Source organism: Homarus americanus, unplaced genomic scaffold (assembly GCF_018991925.1).
Source record: "Homarus americanus isolate GMGI-L3 unplaced genomic scaffold, GMGI_Hamer_2.0 scaffold8584, whole genome shotgun sequence".
Taxonomy (NCBI): domain Eukaryota; kingdom Metazoa; phylum Arthropoda; class Malacostraca; order Decapoda; family Nephropidae; genus Homarus; species Homarus americanus.
Genome location: NW_024734687.1, coordinates 413,398 through 433,001, shown reverse-complemented (window position 1 = coordinate 433,001; position 19,604 = coordinate 413,398). Strand labels below are relative to the sequence as shown.

Here is a 19,604-nt window from a genome sequence, read left to right as displayed (position 1 = left end):
ACCTCTTCCTCCTCGCTGGTGACCTCCCTCCTCCTCTTGCTGGTGACCTCCTCCTCCTCCCTTGCTGGTGACCTCCTCCTCTTGCTGGTGACCTCCTCCTTGCTGGTGACCTCCTCCTCCCTGGTCACCTCTTCCTCCCCGCTGGTGACCTCCTCACTAGTGACCTCTTTCCATCTCCCTGCAATCAGTGGGTGGGGTACACGGGGCAACATGGTGGTGGGGTGGACTGGTTCTACACCCTTGCCCCGTATATAACGCCCCACCCAACCCCACCCAGCCCTGCCCCACCCCCCCCCTGCCTGCCCCCCCACCACACACTGCCAGCTCATAACCTTAGTATTTCCTGTATATAGTTACTCTCTGTAGTTCTTGACTGTCAATTTACTGCATTAATGATCGTAATGAAACTGGCAATTAATGAATTAGTAAACGATTAGAGTTGTACGATAGTTATGTGTGTGTGTGTGTGTGTGTGTGTGTGTGTGTGTGTGTGTGTGTGTGTGTGTATGTGTGTGTGTGTGTGTGTGTGTGTGTGTGTGTGTGTGTGTGTGTGTGTGTGTGAAGGTGGAGGCAAATTAGTAAAAAAAAGACCAAGTAATATTAAATTTCCGATTGCAGTTGAGCTTCATAAACCGGCCTTGTCAGCGTCGAGGTTAGCACTATGTTGCCGCCCCAGTGATGAGTTACTGCGACTCGGAACAGTGACTCTCTGTGTGGCAGTGCTGGTGAGGGGCTGCCCGACGTGACTACTGGCCTGGAGGGACGAGGAGGAGGAGGGAGGCAGGGAGGGGGAGGGGCAGGGAGGGGCGGAGGCAGGGAGGGAGGGGGAGGGACGGAGGGAGGGAGGAGGGAGGGTGAGGGAGGAGGAGGGAGGGAGGCAGGGAGGGAGGCAGGGAGGAGGAGGCAGGGAGGACGGAGGGAGGGAGGGAGGAGGAGGGAGGAGGGACGGAGGCAGGGAGGGGGAGGGAGGGAGGGAGGGAGGGACGGAGGAGGAGGGAGGAGGAGGGAGGGAGGGAGGGAGGGAGGGAGGTAGGGAGGGGGGGGAGGGAGGACAGACACCCATGATAAGATTAAAATTAAAATTCTTTATTCAGAGAAATCATTATAAGTGAAGTTCTTATTCGTTTATAATTATATAGATAAAACCTCAGGAATATATAAACACATTTACCTCTATAATACTACAGAAATTACAAGAAGACTGTAACTAGACGTCAAAATTATCTCCAATACAAAATTTAGTTCAGTTCCTCATCGTCAATACAGGAATTCCTTTACGATGTCAAGTGTCTAAATTAAGGTCTCGTTTTACTCATATTTTTGGGACCATTTATGTGGACTGTTAACATTACTAAATATATCATGAAGGCAAAGGCAATTGAAGTATGGATTATGTCACTATTTCCAGATCATCTGAAGATTAGTCCATTGGTTATTTCACCTGAAGATTAACCACCCGAATGCTAAACTAACTTAACCTAATCTAACGTAAGATAAATTAAAGTAACCTAACCTAACCTAACCTAACCTAACCCCACCTCAAGGTAGCGTTAGGGTGTTTAATCATCAGGTGAAATAATGTGGGGTGAGTTAATCGACAGGTAATCTAATATTACCTTAAACAGATGCAACAGGTAGTAATGAGAGTATATCCTTGACGACTGACCCTATGAGATGACCAAGGTGTTGAACAGTGATCTCTCTCTCTCTCTCTCTCTCTCTCTCTCTCTCTCTCTCAGCCAAAAGAAAAATAGAATATCTACCACAAATTCGTAAAGCAAAAATCAGCCACAAAACCTGAATATCGTCCCACAAGGTTAATTAAACATCATCTACAGTATTATTATCCTGTCACCTCCTGTATACTCAAGCTGTAGTTATTATGTACTAACGTTAGATGGTGGAAATACAGTACAGGTTATGTAGGGTTTCAAAACAGAGGATATGAAGTGAAGACCTTGAGAATTATCCTCAGTTGGTTCATGATCGCTAAAAAATACTTATATGTGGATGGATTTGAGTAGATGTGGTAGTTGATATATCAGAACCTCACGCCCTTTGGTCTGGAGCCTCACGGTGTTGTCCGCCCCTACGAGTGATGTATCACGTAACCCATGTAAGAAGATTATCCAAATGAGTTCAAGTAACAGCCACTCAAGTTGAAATGTTTGGATTAATAGCAATGTTGTGGGTAGATAACCTAACCCAAGCCCCGAGTACGTTTGGTCATCCTTACCTTCAACACACACACACACACACACACACACACACACACACACACACACACACACACACACACACACACACACACACACACACACACACACACACACGATTAAAAACAACTTCACACAGTCTGTCTCTCCTGATAACTGTCTCACCACCTCCAGCGTTACCATGGTCCTGTACTCCACACTGCCCCCAGGTCTATGGAATCCACTAACAGTTTCAGTGTTTGTCGTGTTAACTTTTTCATCCCTAAAAGTTTGTGACTATCCAATGAGTTTGCATAAAAAGTTCACGATAGTTTTCAAAAATTTCTCAGTTGAACAAAAAACAAAAGCAGAACGATTTTATGCACCAGTTACACATTTGTTTATTTTTCCATTAATCCAATTTTATTTATCATTTCATTCATTATTCTATCTGTCAGTACTCGTTTATTTATCATAGATATTTATTTGTTTATTCTTATTTCGTTAGGTGGAGAGAAGGGCGGTGTGTTTGGGCACTGTACCACAACACTGTCCACTGTTTACAGGAGGTAAAGTTACTATCACCTCCACACAACTCGGTCTGCCCTTCTGGGGGTGATAGTGACCGTGTGACACCATACTGGGGGTGATAGTGACCACGTGACACCATACTGGGGGTGTTAGTGACCATGTGACACCATACTGGGGGTGCTAGTGACCGTGTGACACATTCTGGGGGTGATAGTGACCGTGTGACACCATACTGGGGGTGATAGTGACCACGTGACACCATACTGGGGGTGTTAGTGACCATGTGACACAACTGACACATTCTGGGGGTGATAGTGCTAGCACTGTGACACATTCTGGGGTGCAGTGGACCATGTGACACCATACTGGGGTGATAGTGACCACGTGACACCATACTGGGGGTGTTAGTGACCATGTGACACACAACTGACACATTCTGGGGTGATAGTGACCGTGTGACACCATACTAAAAAGTAGTGACCGTGTGACACCATACTGGGGGTAAAGTAGTGACCGTGGACACCATACTAGGGTAAGTAGCACCGTGTAGACACCATACTGGGGTGCTAGTGACCGTGACACCATACTTGGGGGCAGGTGCTAGTGACCATGTGACAATTTGGGGTGATAGTGACCATGTGACACCATACTGGGGTGCTAGTGACTGTGTGACACATTCTGGGGTGCTAGCACGTGTGGACAATTGTATACTGGGGTGCTATGACCGCGGGACACCATACTGGGGGTGCTAGTGACCGTGTGACACCATACTGGGGGTAAAAGTAGTGACCGTGTGACACCATACTAAAAGTAGTGACCGTGTGACATTAATTGGGTGCTAGTGACCGTGTGACACATTCTGTGGGTGATAGTGACCACGTGACACCATACTGGGGGTGCTAGTGACCATGTGACACATTCTGGGGTGATAGTGACCACGTGACACCATACTGGGGTGTTAGTGACCATGTGACACCATACTGGGGTGCTAGTGACCATGTGACATTCTAAAGGGGAGAAAGGGACCTCACGTGACACCATACTGGGGGTGTTAGTGACCATGTGACACCATACTGGGGGGTGCTAGTGGACTCAGACACCATACTGGGGGTGCTTAGTGACCTTGTACACCATACTGGGAAAAGTAGTGACCGTGTGACACCATACTGGGGTGCTAGTGACCGTGTGACACCATACTGGGGGTGCTAGTGACCATGTGACACCATACTGGGGGTGATAGTGACCGTGTGACACATTCTGGGGGTGCTAGTGACCGTGTGACACCATACTGGGGGTGCTAGTGACCGTGTGACACCATACTGGGGGTGCTAGTGACCGTGTGACACCATACTATCCTACTGAGGACTTGACGACGATTAACAGTGGATCACATCGCTGATAAAGGAAATAAGCGCCAGAAAACCTAACATCTTGTGATCATGGCGGAGGACGCTCCATTAACTGCTTTAACGCCAAGATCAACACAAAACCAATCACTTGAAAATCAAACCTTCACCAAATTCGTCATCATCTTTGACCAATTTTACAAAAGTTAAACAAATGATTAAGGCAGCCAACACCCACCTGACGAAGATATGTGCAGCCCTGTCCCGCCTCTTGACCCAGCAATTGTACCTGTACCCCAGCCGCCGCCCGCTACACCTCAATGAATAGTAATCGAGCTCAAAATAAGTTGGTACTAAGAATACAAAGCCGCCAACTGTGACTCTACCTTCAGCTTGGGAGTGTTCTTGGTATTTTAAGAACAGCGGAATACACTGAGTGAATCTGAGGTTTGTAAACATCATCCTTTACACCACGACGACCCAGGATGTAAAAGTTATGTGTCTTAGAAACTCGTGGGGTTAAAAATCAAAACTAGCGGAAGAAATTCGCCCAAAAATGCGGGAAAAAATGAAAAATCGCCCCCCAAAAAGCTAAAACCGCTATAAGCGAGAGGCCGAATTTCTGAGAGGTATGAAAAATGAGTGAAAATGTAGATACTCATTCCCATAAAAGATAAATACATAGATGTTATTGATAATGGATAATTATACCTATTTAGGGGCGAACTGGCAGGGGGGAGTGGTGGGGGGGTCGAAACAACTGTAAACCATATGTATACTCTATCTATCTATCTATCTATCTATCTATCTATCTATCTATCTAATCTGTCTCAACCTTGACAGTCTCATCACCACATGGGAACATCCTCCTCACCCTCTTCATTTATTCCTCAGACATCACCACAATAAACCTCTTGTGTATGTCTGCCCTCTCTCACCTAACCTGCAGCTCCTCAAGTCTACAACACACCGCTACATCTGTTTCTACCCCCCCCCCCCTGGAGGAGCAACACAAGTTCTGCTTCAGTATTGTGAACATAATCGCCTGTTATTTTGTGTGTTGCTTCTACTGTGTGTCTGTGTTTAGTAATTGATAGTTTGTATGTTAAATGAAAGGCTTAAGGGAGGTAGGGATGAATGCTATACTTTCTGTAGTTTCTGAAAGGTCAAAGTTGTCACGGATATTTTTTTATGTTATGTCTATGAGGGAATGGTTTTAGACTTCCTTAGTGGGAGTACTTCAGCACAGTATCTAAATGAGAACTGACATAAACTATCAGATATCAGGATACCATCAGAGGACCTCCACAGTTACCAGTCAACCGATATCCTACGCGGCCTCTCAGCGGGCGTGCAGGACTCATGAGATAAGGATTTGTTGTGGAAGATTAACCTGATCCTCGAAGCCCCTGTCGCTAGTCTCTCGGGCTCCAGTCAAGGTTAGACTCTACCGGCAATCTGTGAAGCTGCCTTTCATCATCACTACAACAACACCGAACACATCCTTACTGCACAGGTATACATAATCAAGACTGTCAAACTAACCATCCTTAATTCACAGGTATACATAATCAATACACAAATTATAGCTTATGGAAGGTAAAATATAGCTTAAAGACAAAGATAAGGTCAACAACTATATGTATCAGCTCTGTGTCACAGGTAGTTGAAGGTTCTGATTCTTAACCAATACAAGTGTCGCTGCATCATACCTGTGTCCTCATTAGTGTGTGTTGAGGGGAGTAAACAGCGAGTGACACCGTGGGAGGGAACAGTACACACACCATGAGAGTAGCCCCATGTTGACACTCCCACACTTTAGTAGCCAAGACAACCTTAGCCTTGTACTCTCCTCCTCCTACTACTACTCTGGGGAGAAGAACGTGTCATACAAAACTCACCTCTAACACCAAATAAACTGTTGCGGGAAGTTAACACAATTAGACCTCGTATATTTAACTAATTGTTTATTTTTATTTAAGATTTTATTTTGTCTTATATCTGACGACAACTTTTTTTTTGGGGGGGACATGCATTGAACTTGGAAACCAAATTTGGAATCTTCGCCTTCCCTTTCCTTCCCTCCCCTTCCCTTCCCTCCCCTTCCCTTCCCTTCCCTCCCCTTCCCTTCCCTCCCCTTCCCTTACACTATACTGCTGAAGATCAGATCACATCGTCTTTGTCATCACTTTCCTGAAGGTGGAGGCCAGCTGTCGTATACCCTCGGCGCTCCCCAGTCAGTTAACCTCCCTCAGGCACCAGCAGACGAGGTGTTGTGTCGCCATCTGCTGTCACGTGTGTATAACTGTCACACCAACTGAACGAGGTAGTCATGATGACCATTCTTGCTCCGAGACACATCACGGCGTCCTGTTATTTGCTGTGTATTGGAGATTTGTTTTAAAGTCCGTATCAAAAATAATACTGACGGATTATTATCAGAGATTCAAACACTTCACCCTCTCCCTCCTTCTACCTCTCCCCTCCCTCCTTCTACCTCTCCCCTCCCTCCTTCTACCTCTCCCCTCCCTCCTTCTACCTCTCCCCTCCCTCCTTCTTGTATATAATGTTTTTACGATAACAGAACCAAGGTGAAAGATAAGACTACAGGTGATAACAAGAAGCCTGTAGCTCTCGTTTCAGTTAGGATAAATACCAACACATTAGAACAAAAAAAAACACATCAAAATAACAGAAACTCGTGACCTTTACCAGATAGTCCACAGAAGCGCCTCATAACTCTCTCCACACTGTATAAATACTTCCACAGTGACCGTCGTGAGGAGATACACCACCATGCATCCTCCACTGACCTATCAAGGCATCTGGGAGAGCTTATGACTCTGTTGACATTCCTTCATCATTAACCCTAGTTGAGTTATACAGTTTATACATGCATAGAGTTGTTTTACGTATATAAACTATTAGTATACATAAAACAACATAGAAGAATACATGAGATAACTTGGTATAATAAATAGAGAGCTGAAAGAAGAGAGGTATATAGAGCGATAGCGAACACTGGCTGGGTTCACCTTTGTAACATGTAGGACAGGGTAAGGGCGTGTCCTGGAGAACCTGACGCACTCTCTCTCTCTCTCTCTCTCTCTCTCTCTCTCTCTCTCTCTCTCTCTCTCTCTCTCTCTCTCCTGTAAAAGTCATTATATTTGGTGTAAGTCTCGCCTAACCTAACCTAACCTTCACCAAGCATCACAAGACACTAAGACAACATTTCATGGCGACTTTCACCTGTTAGTCGACCACAGGAGGTAACTGCGAGAGGTGAGGAACTGACCACGCCCTCCCTCCTCTTTTCACGTCTCTCTACCGTAGCCAAACGTTCACTCAACTGTACAGTACTCTCACCTTTACAACACCTATCACGCCGTATGGTCAATAACATGATATCCTGTAGGTGAAGTCATCCCGGTATTTAAGAAGAAAAGTCTTTATAAATGCACAATTGGTTACCTTCTTCGGGATAGTTGTTATATTGTAGTAAATTTAGTTAAAATCTAATCACATCTTGGTAGAGTTAAGATATAAACAATGAAGTTCACAGAGTACAGTACTTTTCCACATCCAGCCACGCTCCCTGGTGGTGGCGGCAGATACTAACACACCCAGGTACTCAAGCACTGAGTTCATGACATCAGGACAACGTGTTTAGGTGTAAATGGTGACACAAATGTTCAAGAGGAAGATGTATGCTACCCACAGCATCATTTAATATGCTTGAAGCGCCTAGGAAAGTGTCCAATCCAGGGAAAGTGTCAACTTGTACCCAAAGAAAGTTATCAGTGTGTGTGGGGGTGACATCATGAGGTAAGGAAGTCACAGCTTTTATTCCAGTGAGGTATTAGACAATGCAGTTTGTTCCTTTATCGTAAAATAATTTAATCTATAGTACCTAAATAAGAGTCAGTTAAGCGAAAACCAAAATTTTCCTAAAACAAGTAGAGGAAGCGACCCCATTTACGCAACACAGCCTCGCCCATTGTACGCAGCTAGATACTGGAACGGTAGACGCGTCATAGATATATAGATAGATAGATAATTAAAATCGTTATATAAATTTACATTAATTCCTCGTGTATATAATCAATGCAGGTATACAACAAATTTACATAGACAGTGCAGGTATACAATCAGTGGTAAACAGTAAGTCAGTTCGACCAATGATAGGCCAACAAAACCAAGATAACCTTATGACCAATACAGCTGTAGTGCCTTAAGCTGGGGAAACTCCTCAGTAACACAGCCAACTTGTTCAAGCTGTTTGGCGACCACCTAGCTCACACCTCACGCCGCTACCAATGTTCTGTCTCGTAAATGTTTTTTTTAAGTGTTTATCTGAGTTTTTGTCTGATATTCCGATAAAACTGGTGAGTCTCTCCCCCGCCACGGCCAGGAAGCCAACTAACATGGCCGGTCCCTGGATACGTGTGTTACCTGGTAAATTGTCCAAGTATTTCCCTAATGTGTTGATGTGTTATCGTTTATTAATGCTTTTTTTATTATTCATTAAAGTTTGGTAGAGTAAAGTAAAAGCCAGCCAACATGGCCGCCGGTCTTCTCAAGTGTCGGGGTATGAGGTCTGCCTGTCTGTATTCAGCTACCCCATCCTCCTACCCTCAAGGGCTAATCACCGTTATGTAGAAGTGACCGCCATGACTACCACTTGAGTCCCAGATTATCCAAGATTTTTATGTTTCTTTCTTTTACTAGAATAAATATAAGCGAAGACATTAATCAAAACAAAATATATAATAATTTGGGATACTCTTTTGGTCCTTAAGTCTGTTATCTTTGAATACGAGAAAAGATACGATAATAATAGTTGAGAATCTACACCAAGACGAAGACGTTTACTTGTATTGTGTTGCCTGAAGAGTGTTGCTGATGTATTATTGTGTTTCAACAACTTAGGTCACGATCATTTGGGATTAATACTTTCTGTAGATACATTAATAAATAAATAACTATTAAGAAAGATACTGTGAGCTGAGACTGTGTATGATAGGAATGCAGGACGTCTGGTTTGGGACAGGGTGGATAGGACCTAGCCTAACCTAACCTAACCCATCAGTCCTGGCATCTACAGTACGTGCAATGTAACAGCCGAGATCTCTGGTGATACAACTTGTCCACTATACTTTACATTGTGACCAAAACATTGTGTCGTGTCGTGAGCGCACAACAATAGCGTGTCAGGCATTACTGTCAACTGCCTCAAACTTAGGTACTGTCATATCTCTCGTACTTGGATACTGCTACATAGCCTAGAACTAGTTGGTTACATACACTGTGTTTGAGTACTGTGAAAAGTACTTGATATTTAGTATACTCTGTTAACTGTGATATGAACTGCTCTTAAGATCTTCCTAGTACCTGGGTAGAAGAACTTGTCTGTCTGTCTGTGTGTGTGGGCGTCGTCCCTCAAACCACGATAAAGGCTAGGGTGGAGGGTAGCCACACGCCCACTGGGTCGAGACTCGGGGATGCACCTCACTCTGTGTCGAGAAAGACATAAATTACATCCAATTTTCGACTTCGTTAAACCGTGTGTGAGTCGCCGCCATCCTAATACACCAACACTGAGCTCACTCCCTGGTCGTCACGTGAGGTACAAGTCACATGACAGGCTGGTGTTGACGTGTCGTGTTTACCCTGTGTGCCCTACAACTAACCAAAGAAACCTAACCTCAAGTATCAAATAAGTAGTAGTAGTAGTAGTAGTAGTAGTAGTAGTAGTAGTAGTAGTAGTAGTAGTAGTAGTATCATTATTACTGCTATTTTTTATTATATTCCTGTTTTTGTATATTTAATTAAACTTAGTGGATTCATAATTAAAGACAGGCAATTCAGCAATCCAGTGAAGTGAGAGCATGTTAGCACAGGAGGTGAGGTGAGGTGAGGTGAGGTGAAATTGTGTACCTGAACTTAAATCATCCCAAACAAATTTATGGAAGAAACTTTTTTATCAATTTTTCTTTTACGCTTGTGATAAAAATGACTTTCTGAATTCAATGCATCTCACTGCTTGATAACTACGCAACTACGCTTGCTTGAGGGCGTTTACACTACAGACAAACACACACTACAGGATTATAGTTTGGTAATAGTAACATGTATTGGTAATGTATAGAGATATAGAGAGATATTGTAGATTATTTGGGGGGGGGAGGGTAATGGAAAACAAAATATTGAACTAGTAACAATGTTGAGAGATGGAGAAATGGAGAGACGCCAAGACGTGATTTAGACCAAGAGGCTGGTTGGTGGGTAGGGTCAAACACCTCAACCTTCATGGCAGGAAATTCAATCCACTATCAACTCCGGCATTCCATTTGACTTCAGTTTTATTTCACCAATTATAGTTTTGCTTATCATTATATCAACGCTGGTACCGACCTGGCATCAATACTGTCACTAGTCAACATCAATCTCAGCCTCTTCACCCTTGACATCAATCAAGTATCAACAGTATCCCTATAATTAAGACTGCATCAACGTGATACTGAAATTGATGTTATTTTAGTACGATATAGCACCAGTCTTCCATTAATTCAAACATTGGCATCAGTTTTGCTTCAATCAAATGTTGAATCAAACGGCAGTGTGTGTGTCAGGAGGTGTGGATTAGTAGGGTGTCAGTAGGTATGGATGAATAGGGTGTCAGGAGGTGTGGATTAGTAGGGTGTCAGGAGGTATGGATGAGTAGGGTGTCAGGAGGTGTGGATTAGTAGGGTGTCAGGAGGTATGGATGAGTAGGGTGTCAGGAGGTGTGGATTAGTAGGGTGTCAGGAGGTATGGATGAGTTGTGTGTCAGGAGGTGTGGATGGTGGCTAGTGGTGGATGGTGGCCTACTTCAGTGCTTGTATACATGCATCATTTGCAAACACTGAGAAAAATAATGCAGTTACACCTTGTCCTGGCCTGAGTCCTCGTAACTACCAACACCAGGTCTCCACCCAGAGGCACCCCACAAGTTGTCCCTAATCTTGATGTGGGAAATAATAGAAAGTTTTAAGTTTTGACGGAGCCTCGGTTGTGCTCCGCCTCTGAGACTCTTTTTCCCGTCTTTCTACACTCTGATCTGGTGCTTGAACTCACTGTGGCATACCTCTCTGCCTATCCTGGGCGTCATTATTGGCCCACCTGCCACCTCGTGAAACTCTTGAGGTGGTTTTGCTTCATGTATAAAGGTTTCCTGAGTCTTCTTGAACTAACAGGTTCCTAACATATGTATTTTGGATCTAATCTTTAATGTCTTATAATATTCATCATTGTGATAAATGTACTAATGTGTTGTGTGTATATTTTTAGGTGTGTAATTAACTAGTCCCATTAGAGCGTTTATTCTTTGATAATAGCCAAGACGGACACCTGCCAAACATGAGGACACGGCATCAACCTGCTGTGGGTAGTACCGCCGCCGTGGAGGTCTTACCTAACTCCTCTTAAACGATAAATTACAAAGTGGCTGTTACCTACCATACATGGGCGGCCAGCACAGTGTTTATGGCAGGACTGGCCACAACCCCGCGCTGCTCTCACCCGAATAAAGCGTGTAGGAGAGCGGCGCCGACCATCGTGACCACCACCACTACCACCCTCACCCTGCTCCTCCTCCCTTACCTCTGCCCCGCCACCCTCATCCCCCCTCCCCCCAACTACACCTTATAAAAATACCTAAGTGGCAACTCAAGTAAGGCATAGCGGGGTAAAACATTTTCTTTGTTTGTTTTTCTTTCATTTACTACTACATTACCATAATATTGACAATACATATTTTCAATTTTGATATTATACTGTTACTTATTTTTTCCAGAGTCCCCCGGCGTCTTTGACAACATATAAGGACATAATTTATATAGGTTTTATTTACACACATGATTGCTGATTCTGTTTAGGTATGATTGTATATAACTAACGTAGGAGGGAGGAGGTCTTCTGCGTGTAGGTACTGTGTTGAGTGACAGCTGTGCCTCGCCTGCCCACCATAATCTCTTGCGGCCTTAATACAACATGAACTAAAACCACCTCGTCCACACCCTTCCACTCCAACCACACTACTGCAACCAAATCATTGCAACCGCATCACCTCAACCTTATACCACTGCAACCACACCATTGCAATCAACACCACTGCAATCGTATACCACCATATCCACACCACTGCAACCATATACCACAATAATCATCTCTTCCACACCCTTCCACTACAACCACACCACCGTAACCGTACTACCTTAACCACACCACCACAAACACATCATTATACCACAACTACACACCTATACAACTACACCTGAGTGCCACCAACCTGAGAGCCACCAACCTGAGTGCCACCAACCTGAGAGCCACCAACCTCAGTGCCACCAACCTGAGAGCCACCAACCTCAGTGCCACCACACCTCAGTGCCACCTACCCTCAGTTTCCTTATGTGAACTAATATAACCTAACCAAGAGAAAGGCTTCTGGCCCAGCGACGTGTTCTGTTAGTGTCCCCGAGAGATTCACTTGTTTACAAACAATTGGGATGTTCACTTTATATACCGAATAACTACGGTATATACTGAAGAGCATTTGATGGCTTTGTTTACCTGTCCTGGGTCGAATTGTTTACCATTGTTTGTATATCTGTACTTGTATATACATTACCTGTAAACCTTGCTGACTTAATGTTAATTTCTATGACGAGTTTACACACACACACATACACATACACACACCTCATAGGAGCGACACTAACACTGATAATAATGGTGTCTGCTGTAAGTGAAAATGACAAAACAGCCAACAACAGAGAGTTAATGATGGACGCCTCACCCCACCACGAGAACTGGCGTTGAGTGATGTAATGGTTTATTTTTATCTTAAGGTAAAACAGTAACTCGTAATGTTGATACTATTACTGCTTCACTGACACAAGGGAGTATGGTAGTAAATGTATTCAAACGTACTCTTAGAATAATACCATTTTATTACTAACTTTTAATCCTATGAGTACGAGGGCTATTTCCATGAGTACGGTAAACTAACACACGTCGGCTTAGTTGGCTTTGAGTACGATGACTTATTCTCTTTAGTACAATGACAGTGACCTTGAGAACGATGTCTTATCCCCTTGGGTACGATAGCTTATCCCTTGAGGACGATGACTCGTACCCTTGAGTATGATAACATATCCATGAGTACAGTGAATCAGCTGGTGTGTACATTGTTTGTATACCTATACTCTACTGTACGAACATTCCTGTATACCTGTAATTGTTTGTATACATGCACTATCTATGTACAGTATATAGACAGTGTAAGTATACAAACACTAGTAAACAGTGAGGGTGACAAACAATAACCTTCGTGATGAGCACATGTTAGCTAACCAGGCTTCCAAGAGAGGCATTCATTGAGCTAACCAACGCAGGTCAGAGAGAAGGGAGACAAGAGGCTAGACTTTCGGTGTTTGGGCGTTAAAACAGACGTTATCCCCCACTCCCCCCACGCCCCGCTTTTCAGACAAGTGACGCTAAAGAGGCGTTGAATCACGGTGAGACGCACAACCTGGTCCACCAGAGCATGTAGAGTGAAAGTCCTGAGTCTCTCCCTCAAGCGTCTCCCTCACACACCTCCCTCACACTCCTGCAGTTAATATACACTAATTTATCAGTTCTCGCCTTAGTGACAAAATTCTAAGAATCTTATATTAATAATTTCGGCTAAGCGTGATTGCACCAGTTACCGTCTTTTGCGATTCTCCCAACATTTCTACAAGAATCATTAGAGCTCCGTCACATCAAGCCATAAATTTAAGCACCTTAGATATATTAGCCGGGTTGCTGTAATTACCATGCAGGCGCCTTACCGTAGTCAACATTACCTAAAACTAACGTCAGATGTTCTTTTATCTCCCAATAATTCCTAGATGGGGAGATTATGCAGGGCTCGTGTGGTAACCTTTAATCCATCGTGCCAGCACTCTGCCACCTTCTCCAGAGACACATTTATGACAACAAAATGGACATTTAGATCAAATTAGTCGACGAAACGGTAATGGTGGTAACAGATGTAAGAAGAACAGCGGCAGCAACGGCGCCATTGTCATCATTAGCTGAACATCAACCTCAGGAGCAGCATCAGCGGTGACCCCTGACGCTGTGCAGGTGTACAGGGAGGCAAGGGGATCAGCCATGTGTTACTCACCACCACACACACCTACACTCCTAATTGTGCTCCCTTCGGTACATCACCTCCTCCAGTGGTACTTCACCCTCAAGAGACTCCTTGTGGACGAGGATCAGTACATGCAAGTCGGCGAAGACGTCGGAAGTACTATCATGGCGACAGCTTTTATTATGGTGTCGAGTTTACCTCTAGCCTCGTGAACTATTTTTGTGCCTGTCATTCCCCTGAGTGCGCCATAATCTCAGAGAGAAATCAACTGACAGTGTTTAATGTCACGTTGATTATGTGTGTTGTGAGGGTGGTCACGTTCCTCATACAAGGAGCAGGAGCTGGTGACCCGGGAGGCCAGACACAGTGTTCTTCCCAGGCAAGAGGTGGGTGTTCCTCGCTCCGTGTAAGGCGCTCTTACCCGGACTTCCTGGACCTCCCCCTTGGCTAGGTGGTCGACCATCTTACCTTGACGCTACCATGAGGAACCTCGCCTTATACACTAGTGAACGAAACAAGTATGTTCTTGTTGTGCATTGTGAGTGTTGTATTGTTGACGGTGGAGGGTGTGGTGTGACGCGCTCTGTCCCATGGCACAAGATAGTCGCAACATTCCTTCGCAGTACTGTAGTGAAGGACCACGAACACGTCGCTTTGTGTATCGTCGCTTTGTCCCAGGACTCCCTATCAGGAAACTAATGGGTTACCATCAGTAACGTTTGTTTCAGGGTTAAGTTGGCCACCACTGATTTGTACTCGTCACCACCAGCCCTTAGCGCTCGTCATCAGCCCTTGTACTCGTCACCACCAGCCCCTTACTACTCGTCACCACCAGCCCTTGTACTCGTCACCATCAGCCCTTGTACTCGTCACCATCAGCCCTTGTATTCGTCACCATCAGCCCTTGTACTCGTCACCACCAGCCCTTGTACTCGTCACCATCAGCCCTTGTACTCGTCACTACCAGCCCTTGTACTCGTCACCATCAGCCCTTGTACTCGTCATCACCAGGCCATTGTACTCTTCACTATTAAAAGATAAACTGACATCCATATACTGTTCTCAAGAGCTACCGGAGGGTTGTGAGAGTGAAACACACACACACACACACACACACACACACACACACACACACACACACACGGACAATAATAACATAACTGAGGTTAACTGTTGACAAGAACAATCGTGTGTATCAAGCAGTGACCGAGCAGTGACTGAGCAGAATCGTGAGAGAGACAGTCTCATCAGTGAACAGTGACCCAAACACACATTATACGAATTAAACCACTCTGCAGATCAGTTAGGTATGTATGTATTAGTGTATGTCTGTGTGATGTTGACGATGTACATGTATGTGTATGAATGATAAGATATTGGTGAATAATAAATACTAACATGTTGAAAAAGTTTGTATTTGGTTCTTATTTTACGACTGTATTTTCATCTCCGAAATACTTACGTGTGAGAGGCGATATATACTAGTCTATATTTTCCTGTGAGATAATTTTGTGACCTAACTTCCTTCTGGTGACATAATCATCCAAGTAGCCTTAGGTGATATGGTCTGCCGTGGCCCGGGATGCTGTGATATGGTCTGCCGTGGTCCGGGATGCTGTGATATGGTCTGCCGTGGCCCTGGATGCTGTGATATGGTCTGCCGTGGCCCGGGATGCTGTGATATGGTCTGCCGTGGTCCGGGATGCTGTGATATGGTCTGCCGTGGTCCGGGATGCTGTGATATGGTCTGCCGTGGCCCTGGATGCTGTGATATGGTCTGCCGTGGTCCAGGATGCTGTGATATGGTCTGCCGTAGCCCTGGATGCTGTGATATGGTCTGCCGTGGTCCAGGATGCTGTGATATGGTCTGCCGTGGTCCGCGATGCTGTAATATAGTCTGCCGTGGTCCAGCATGCTGTGATATAGTCTGCCGTGGCCCTGGATACTTGCCTATGTTGCGTGAGAGGGTGTGCGGTGTGTGACAATTGCTCTTTAAAGGACAACTGTGCTGAGGAGAATGTGACGAGGCTCTCACGTTCCCCAGTATTACGCTGTGCCAAAGTTTATCTCACTGAAGATCTTATTTATAAAATCACCATTAGCGACAGCCTAAGTTGTGACGCCTCAAGTGAAACGCCCGAGTTGTTGTTATATATTGACTGGAACTCAATATTTCACTTTATAGATCCCAATATGACCCTGAGGTTATAATGGTCAACTAAGGTCAATGTTAAGGTTATTTTTGTAACCCTTGGGGCCTAACTATCAAGGAACTGTAATATTGAGATGGCAATAAATCATCGGCACAAATATGGTCGCCGCGATTGTCAAAGAGAGAATCCAGAGTGACTTTAATCTTCTCTAAACATGCTCCACTGCGGTGTGTGTAGTAGATAACTCACGCACCAGGGTTCGTGCTTGTATTCTTCACACCAAGATTATGTTATGTCCACTGTGTGCATCATGAGCGTAGCAGCCGATACGTCAACCTCCAAACATAGTGTGAAAATTTTTAGGCATCCGACATTGTTAATAACATCTGGTAATTTGTAGTTTATAATGAGTATTTGTTGATGGGTTAGGTTAGGTCAGGTTAGGTTAGAGTATTATGTGGTCAACGTATAAATTGGCGGGAAAGTTGGATCTATTATATAGTTCATTGTTCAACGTTTTCTGGACTACAAGAGTGACCCGTAGAGGTGTTTGAAGCTCCACTGAGAAACTGTTTGATCCAAAGTTGTTACACACACTCTGGGTGCTGACGACAACTACTTTACGATACCTTACATAACTCCAAGCAATGACGTCACAAGGACAAAAACAAAGAATCTCTCGGGATAAATAAACAAAAACTAAATCAGAAATGAAAGTATGATAATAGTGGTGTGTATATGATGCTCTGGACTTGTGAACAGGAGGCAATTAATCAGAGTTTCCTTGTAGTGAAGAAGACGTATTGGGGTACTTCTGTGAGTGCCGAGGTGGACTCATGCTGTGGCTTTCTTGTTCACCTGCAAGAGAAACATAACCACAATGACGTAGACAGAAACATAGGTAAATAAAGATAACAAGATATAGAAGACTACAGGAAGATCTCAAATAAGCTTAAATTTTATGAAGCTTAGAGAAACAAATGCAGCTTAATGTAGAGAGATAGAAAGATTTAATGCTAGTGTTAGTGATGTTAATATTCTTAATCTTATCTGTAGGAATTTAGTAGTACTGTAGTAGGCTATAGGTGTGATCATTATTTATCTCGGGGTGACGTCAACACCTCGGCAGTCTTCAGGGACGTTAGTTATGAAACGCTGAAAAAATGGATTTGTACTCTTAATCCCTTGTATGCATGCGTGTACACTGACTTGACACACACACACACACACCTCGCCTGCTCACGGGTTTACAAAGTATTAGGATGATCTTGTCTTTCTGGCTGTGTTTTTGCATCATCACTATAATAAAGCGTGTGCATGACCCGTATATAAGCACCAAATCTGACCAACTGTCATGGATGAACACTATTGGTATACAGTAAGAGGTGAACTTCTTGGCGAGATGAAGGTCAGGGTTGGCAACTGTTCCATAATAATATTTTTTTCGCGATAACTCGGAATTAAAGTATCAAAGACGGATGGGATTTACTGTATCAGATTTCTTGACGAAACAGATAAAAAAAGTATGTATATTTTTTCTAGTGCCAGATTTCTCCACAAAATGACGCCAGTGACCACGAGTTTTGAAAAAAAAATTACATTAACTTCAAAAAACATGTTTATATGTATCATAAATAACTTATGCTAAAGTGTTGAGCTATGGAAACACCATCCATCATTATCACACCTCAGAAGCCTCTCTGGGAAAAGAGTTAATGTAGAGACTCCTGCGTGAATCATCAGCTCATACGATAAAACACGAGCGAACAGGGAAATAATGTTATAATCGGTGGGTTTCCCGTTCCTGGCTGCCTTGTTGGTGACCGTGAGGAGGACCATACCCTCACACTTCACCAACAAGTCAACAGTCAGAGACGCTCCTGGGGAAAATACTCACCCAAAGTAATTCAAGAGAGATAACCACAGTATGGAGACGATGTATTGATCTCATTCCTATAATACAGTTCACTTCGTTGTGAACTATAAGACAAACTCTACCAGTGGCATGTTCGTTACACCTGTCATTAGCTTCTTACGTTGGTCGTTTAATAAAGCGAAGTCAAAGCTGGGATACTGAGGTGGTCACACTCCGCCATACACTTCATTGGTCACCAGCGGGTGTGTATGACCCGAGAGGTGCGGGTCAGAAGCTTCTTGTCCATCAAGACAGTTAGCGAGGCAACAGTTAGCTGGTCTACCTTGTCGCGGCACCTGGTCCTGCCTTGTGACCTTTCACCTCACCTTATTAAAGTGAGGAGCCCGCTTGATGCACGTATTTATACACCCATTGTCTTCAAACAGAAATACCATCACACGTTGACATTCAAGGCACCTACACTAGTTCAGCTATACATATTCATTTATACATAAAGCAGTGTATACATTCACTTAAATACGTTACAATCAATAGACACTTATATTAGTACAAATAAAATACACACATGCCAGCATACTCATAAACTTACACGAATGCAAACAAATCCCCAAAGTGTGTACACGATCCAGCCAACTGCAACGAAAAGTGAAACACAAACATTACAAATTGAGGGGAAAAAACACAATTAAGAGCAAAACCTAAAACACTGAAGTAGACAAGTAAGTAGGAAAACCTCAATTGACCTGATGGATGCAGTAACCTCAGGTGAGATAAAGGTCACACTGTCTGGGCAAATCTCAACCTTTACCACCGATCATATTTTAAGATGAACGCATTTAACTTTTACAGACAAGTGATAATGTCGAGGTTGTTCATGTGACTACAAAACTTAATCCATTCATCTACACTTCTGTTTACGAGTCAGCGTGAACTAATTCCTTCATAGATCCAATTGTATATAATCCATCTTTACGTGTGCTGCCATGATTTAATAGTACTGTATTTAACGTCATCTTCCATTTGTACACTTGGATCACATCGCCCCTCACTCTTTCTCTACACGGAAGGTCCCTAATGCCCGGGATTTTGTCATCCTTCTCTGAATATTTTTCAAAATAATTTATATTAATTCTTAAGGAAAATGACTACAACTGAACACATTTCCACACCTCTATCATCAGCCACCGCTGCCTTCTTCAAGTCTCTTACCCACTGTCCCGTCGGTCCAGCTGTGTATAGTATGACGTTAGACCAGGGAGAATTGTCCTTTGCAGCCATCACTATAAATTAAAAACCTTAAGATTTCCTGAATATTTTTCCATG

General features: G+C 43.8%; 1 protein-coding gene across 1 annotated transcript; it reads right to left on the bottom strand.

Moving 5' to 3' along the window:
• Positions 1 to 15,791: 15,791 nt before the first annotated feature.
• LOC121870462 (histidine-rich glycoprotein-like) lies at positions 15,792 to 16,166 on the bottom strand. The gene has a single exon (XM_042372285.1). The coding sequence runs from the start codon at positions 16,164 to 16,166 to the stop codon at positions 15,792 to 15,794; it is 375 nt and encodes a 124-aa protein (XP_042228219.1).
• Between the last annotated feature and the right edge of the window lie 3,438 nt (positions 16,167 to 19,604).

Excerpts from the sequence above, each read along its gene's own strand:
- LOC121870462 (XM_042372285.1), bottom strand. The coding sequence starts at position 16,166 with ATGCTGGACCACGGCAGACTATATTACAGCATCGCGGACCACGGCAGA.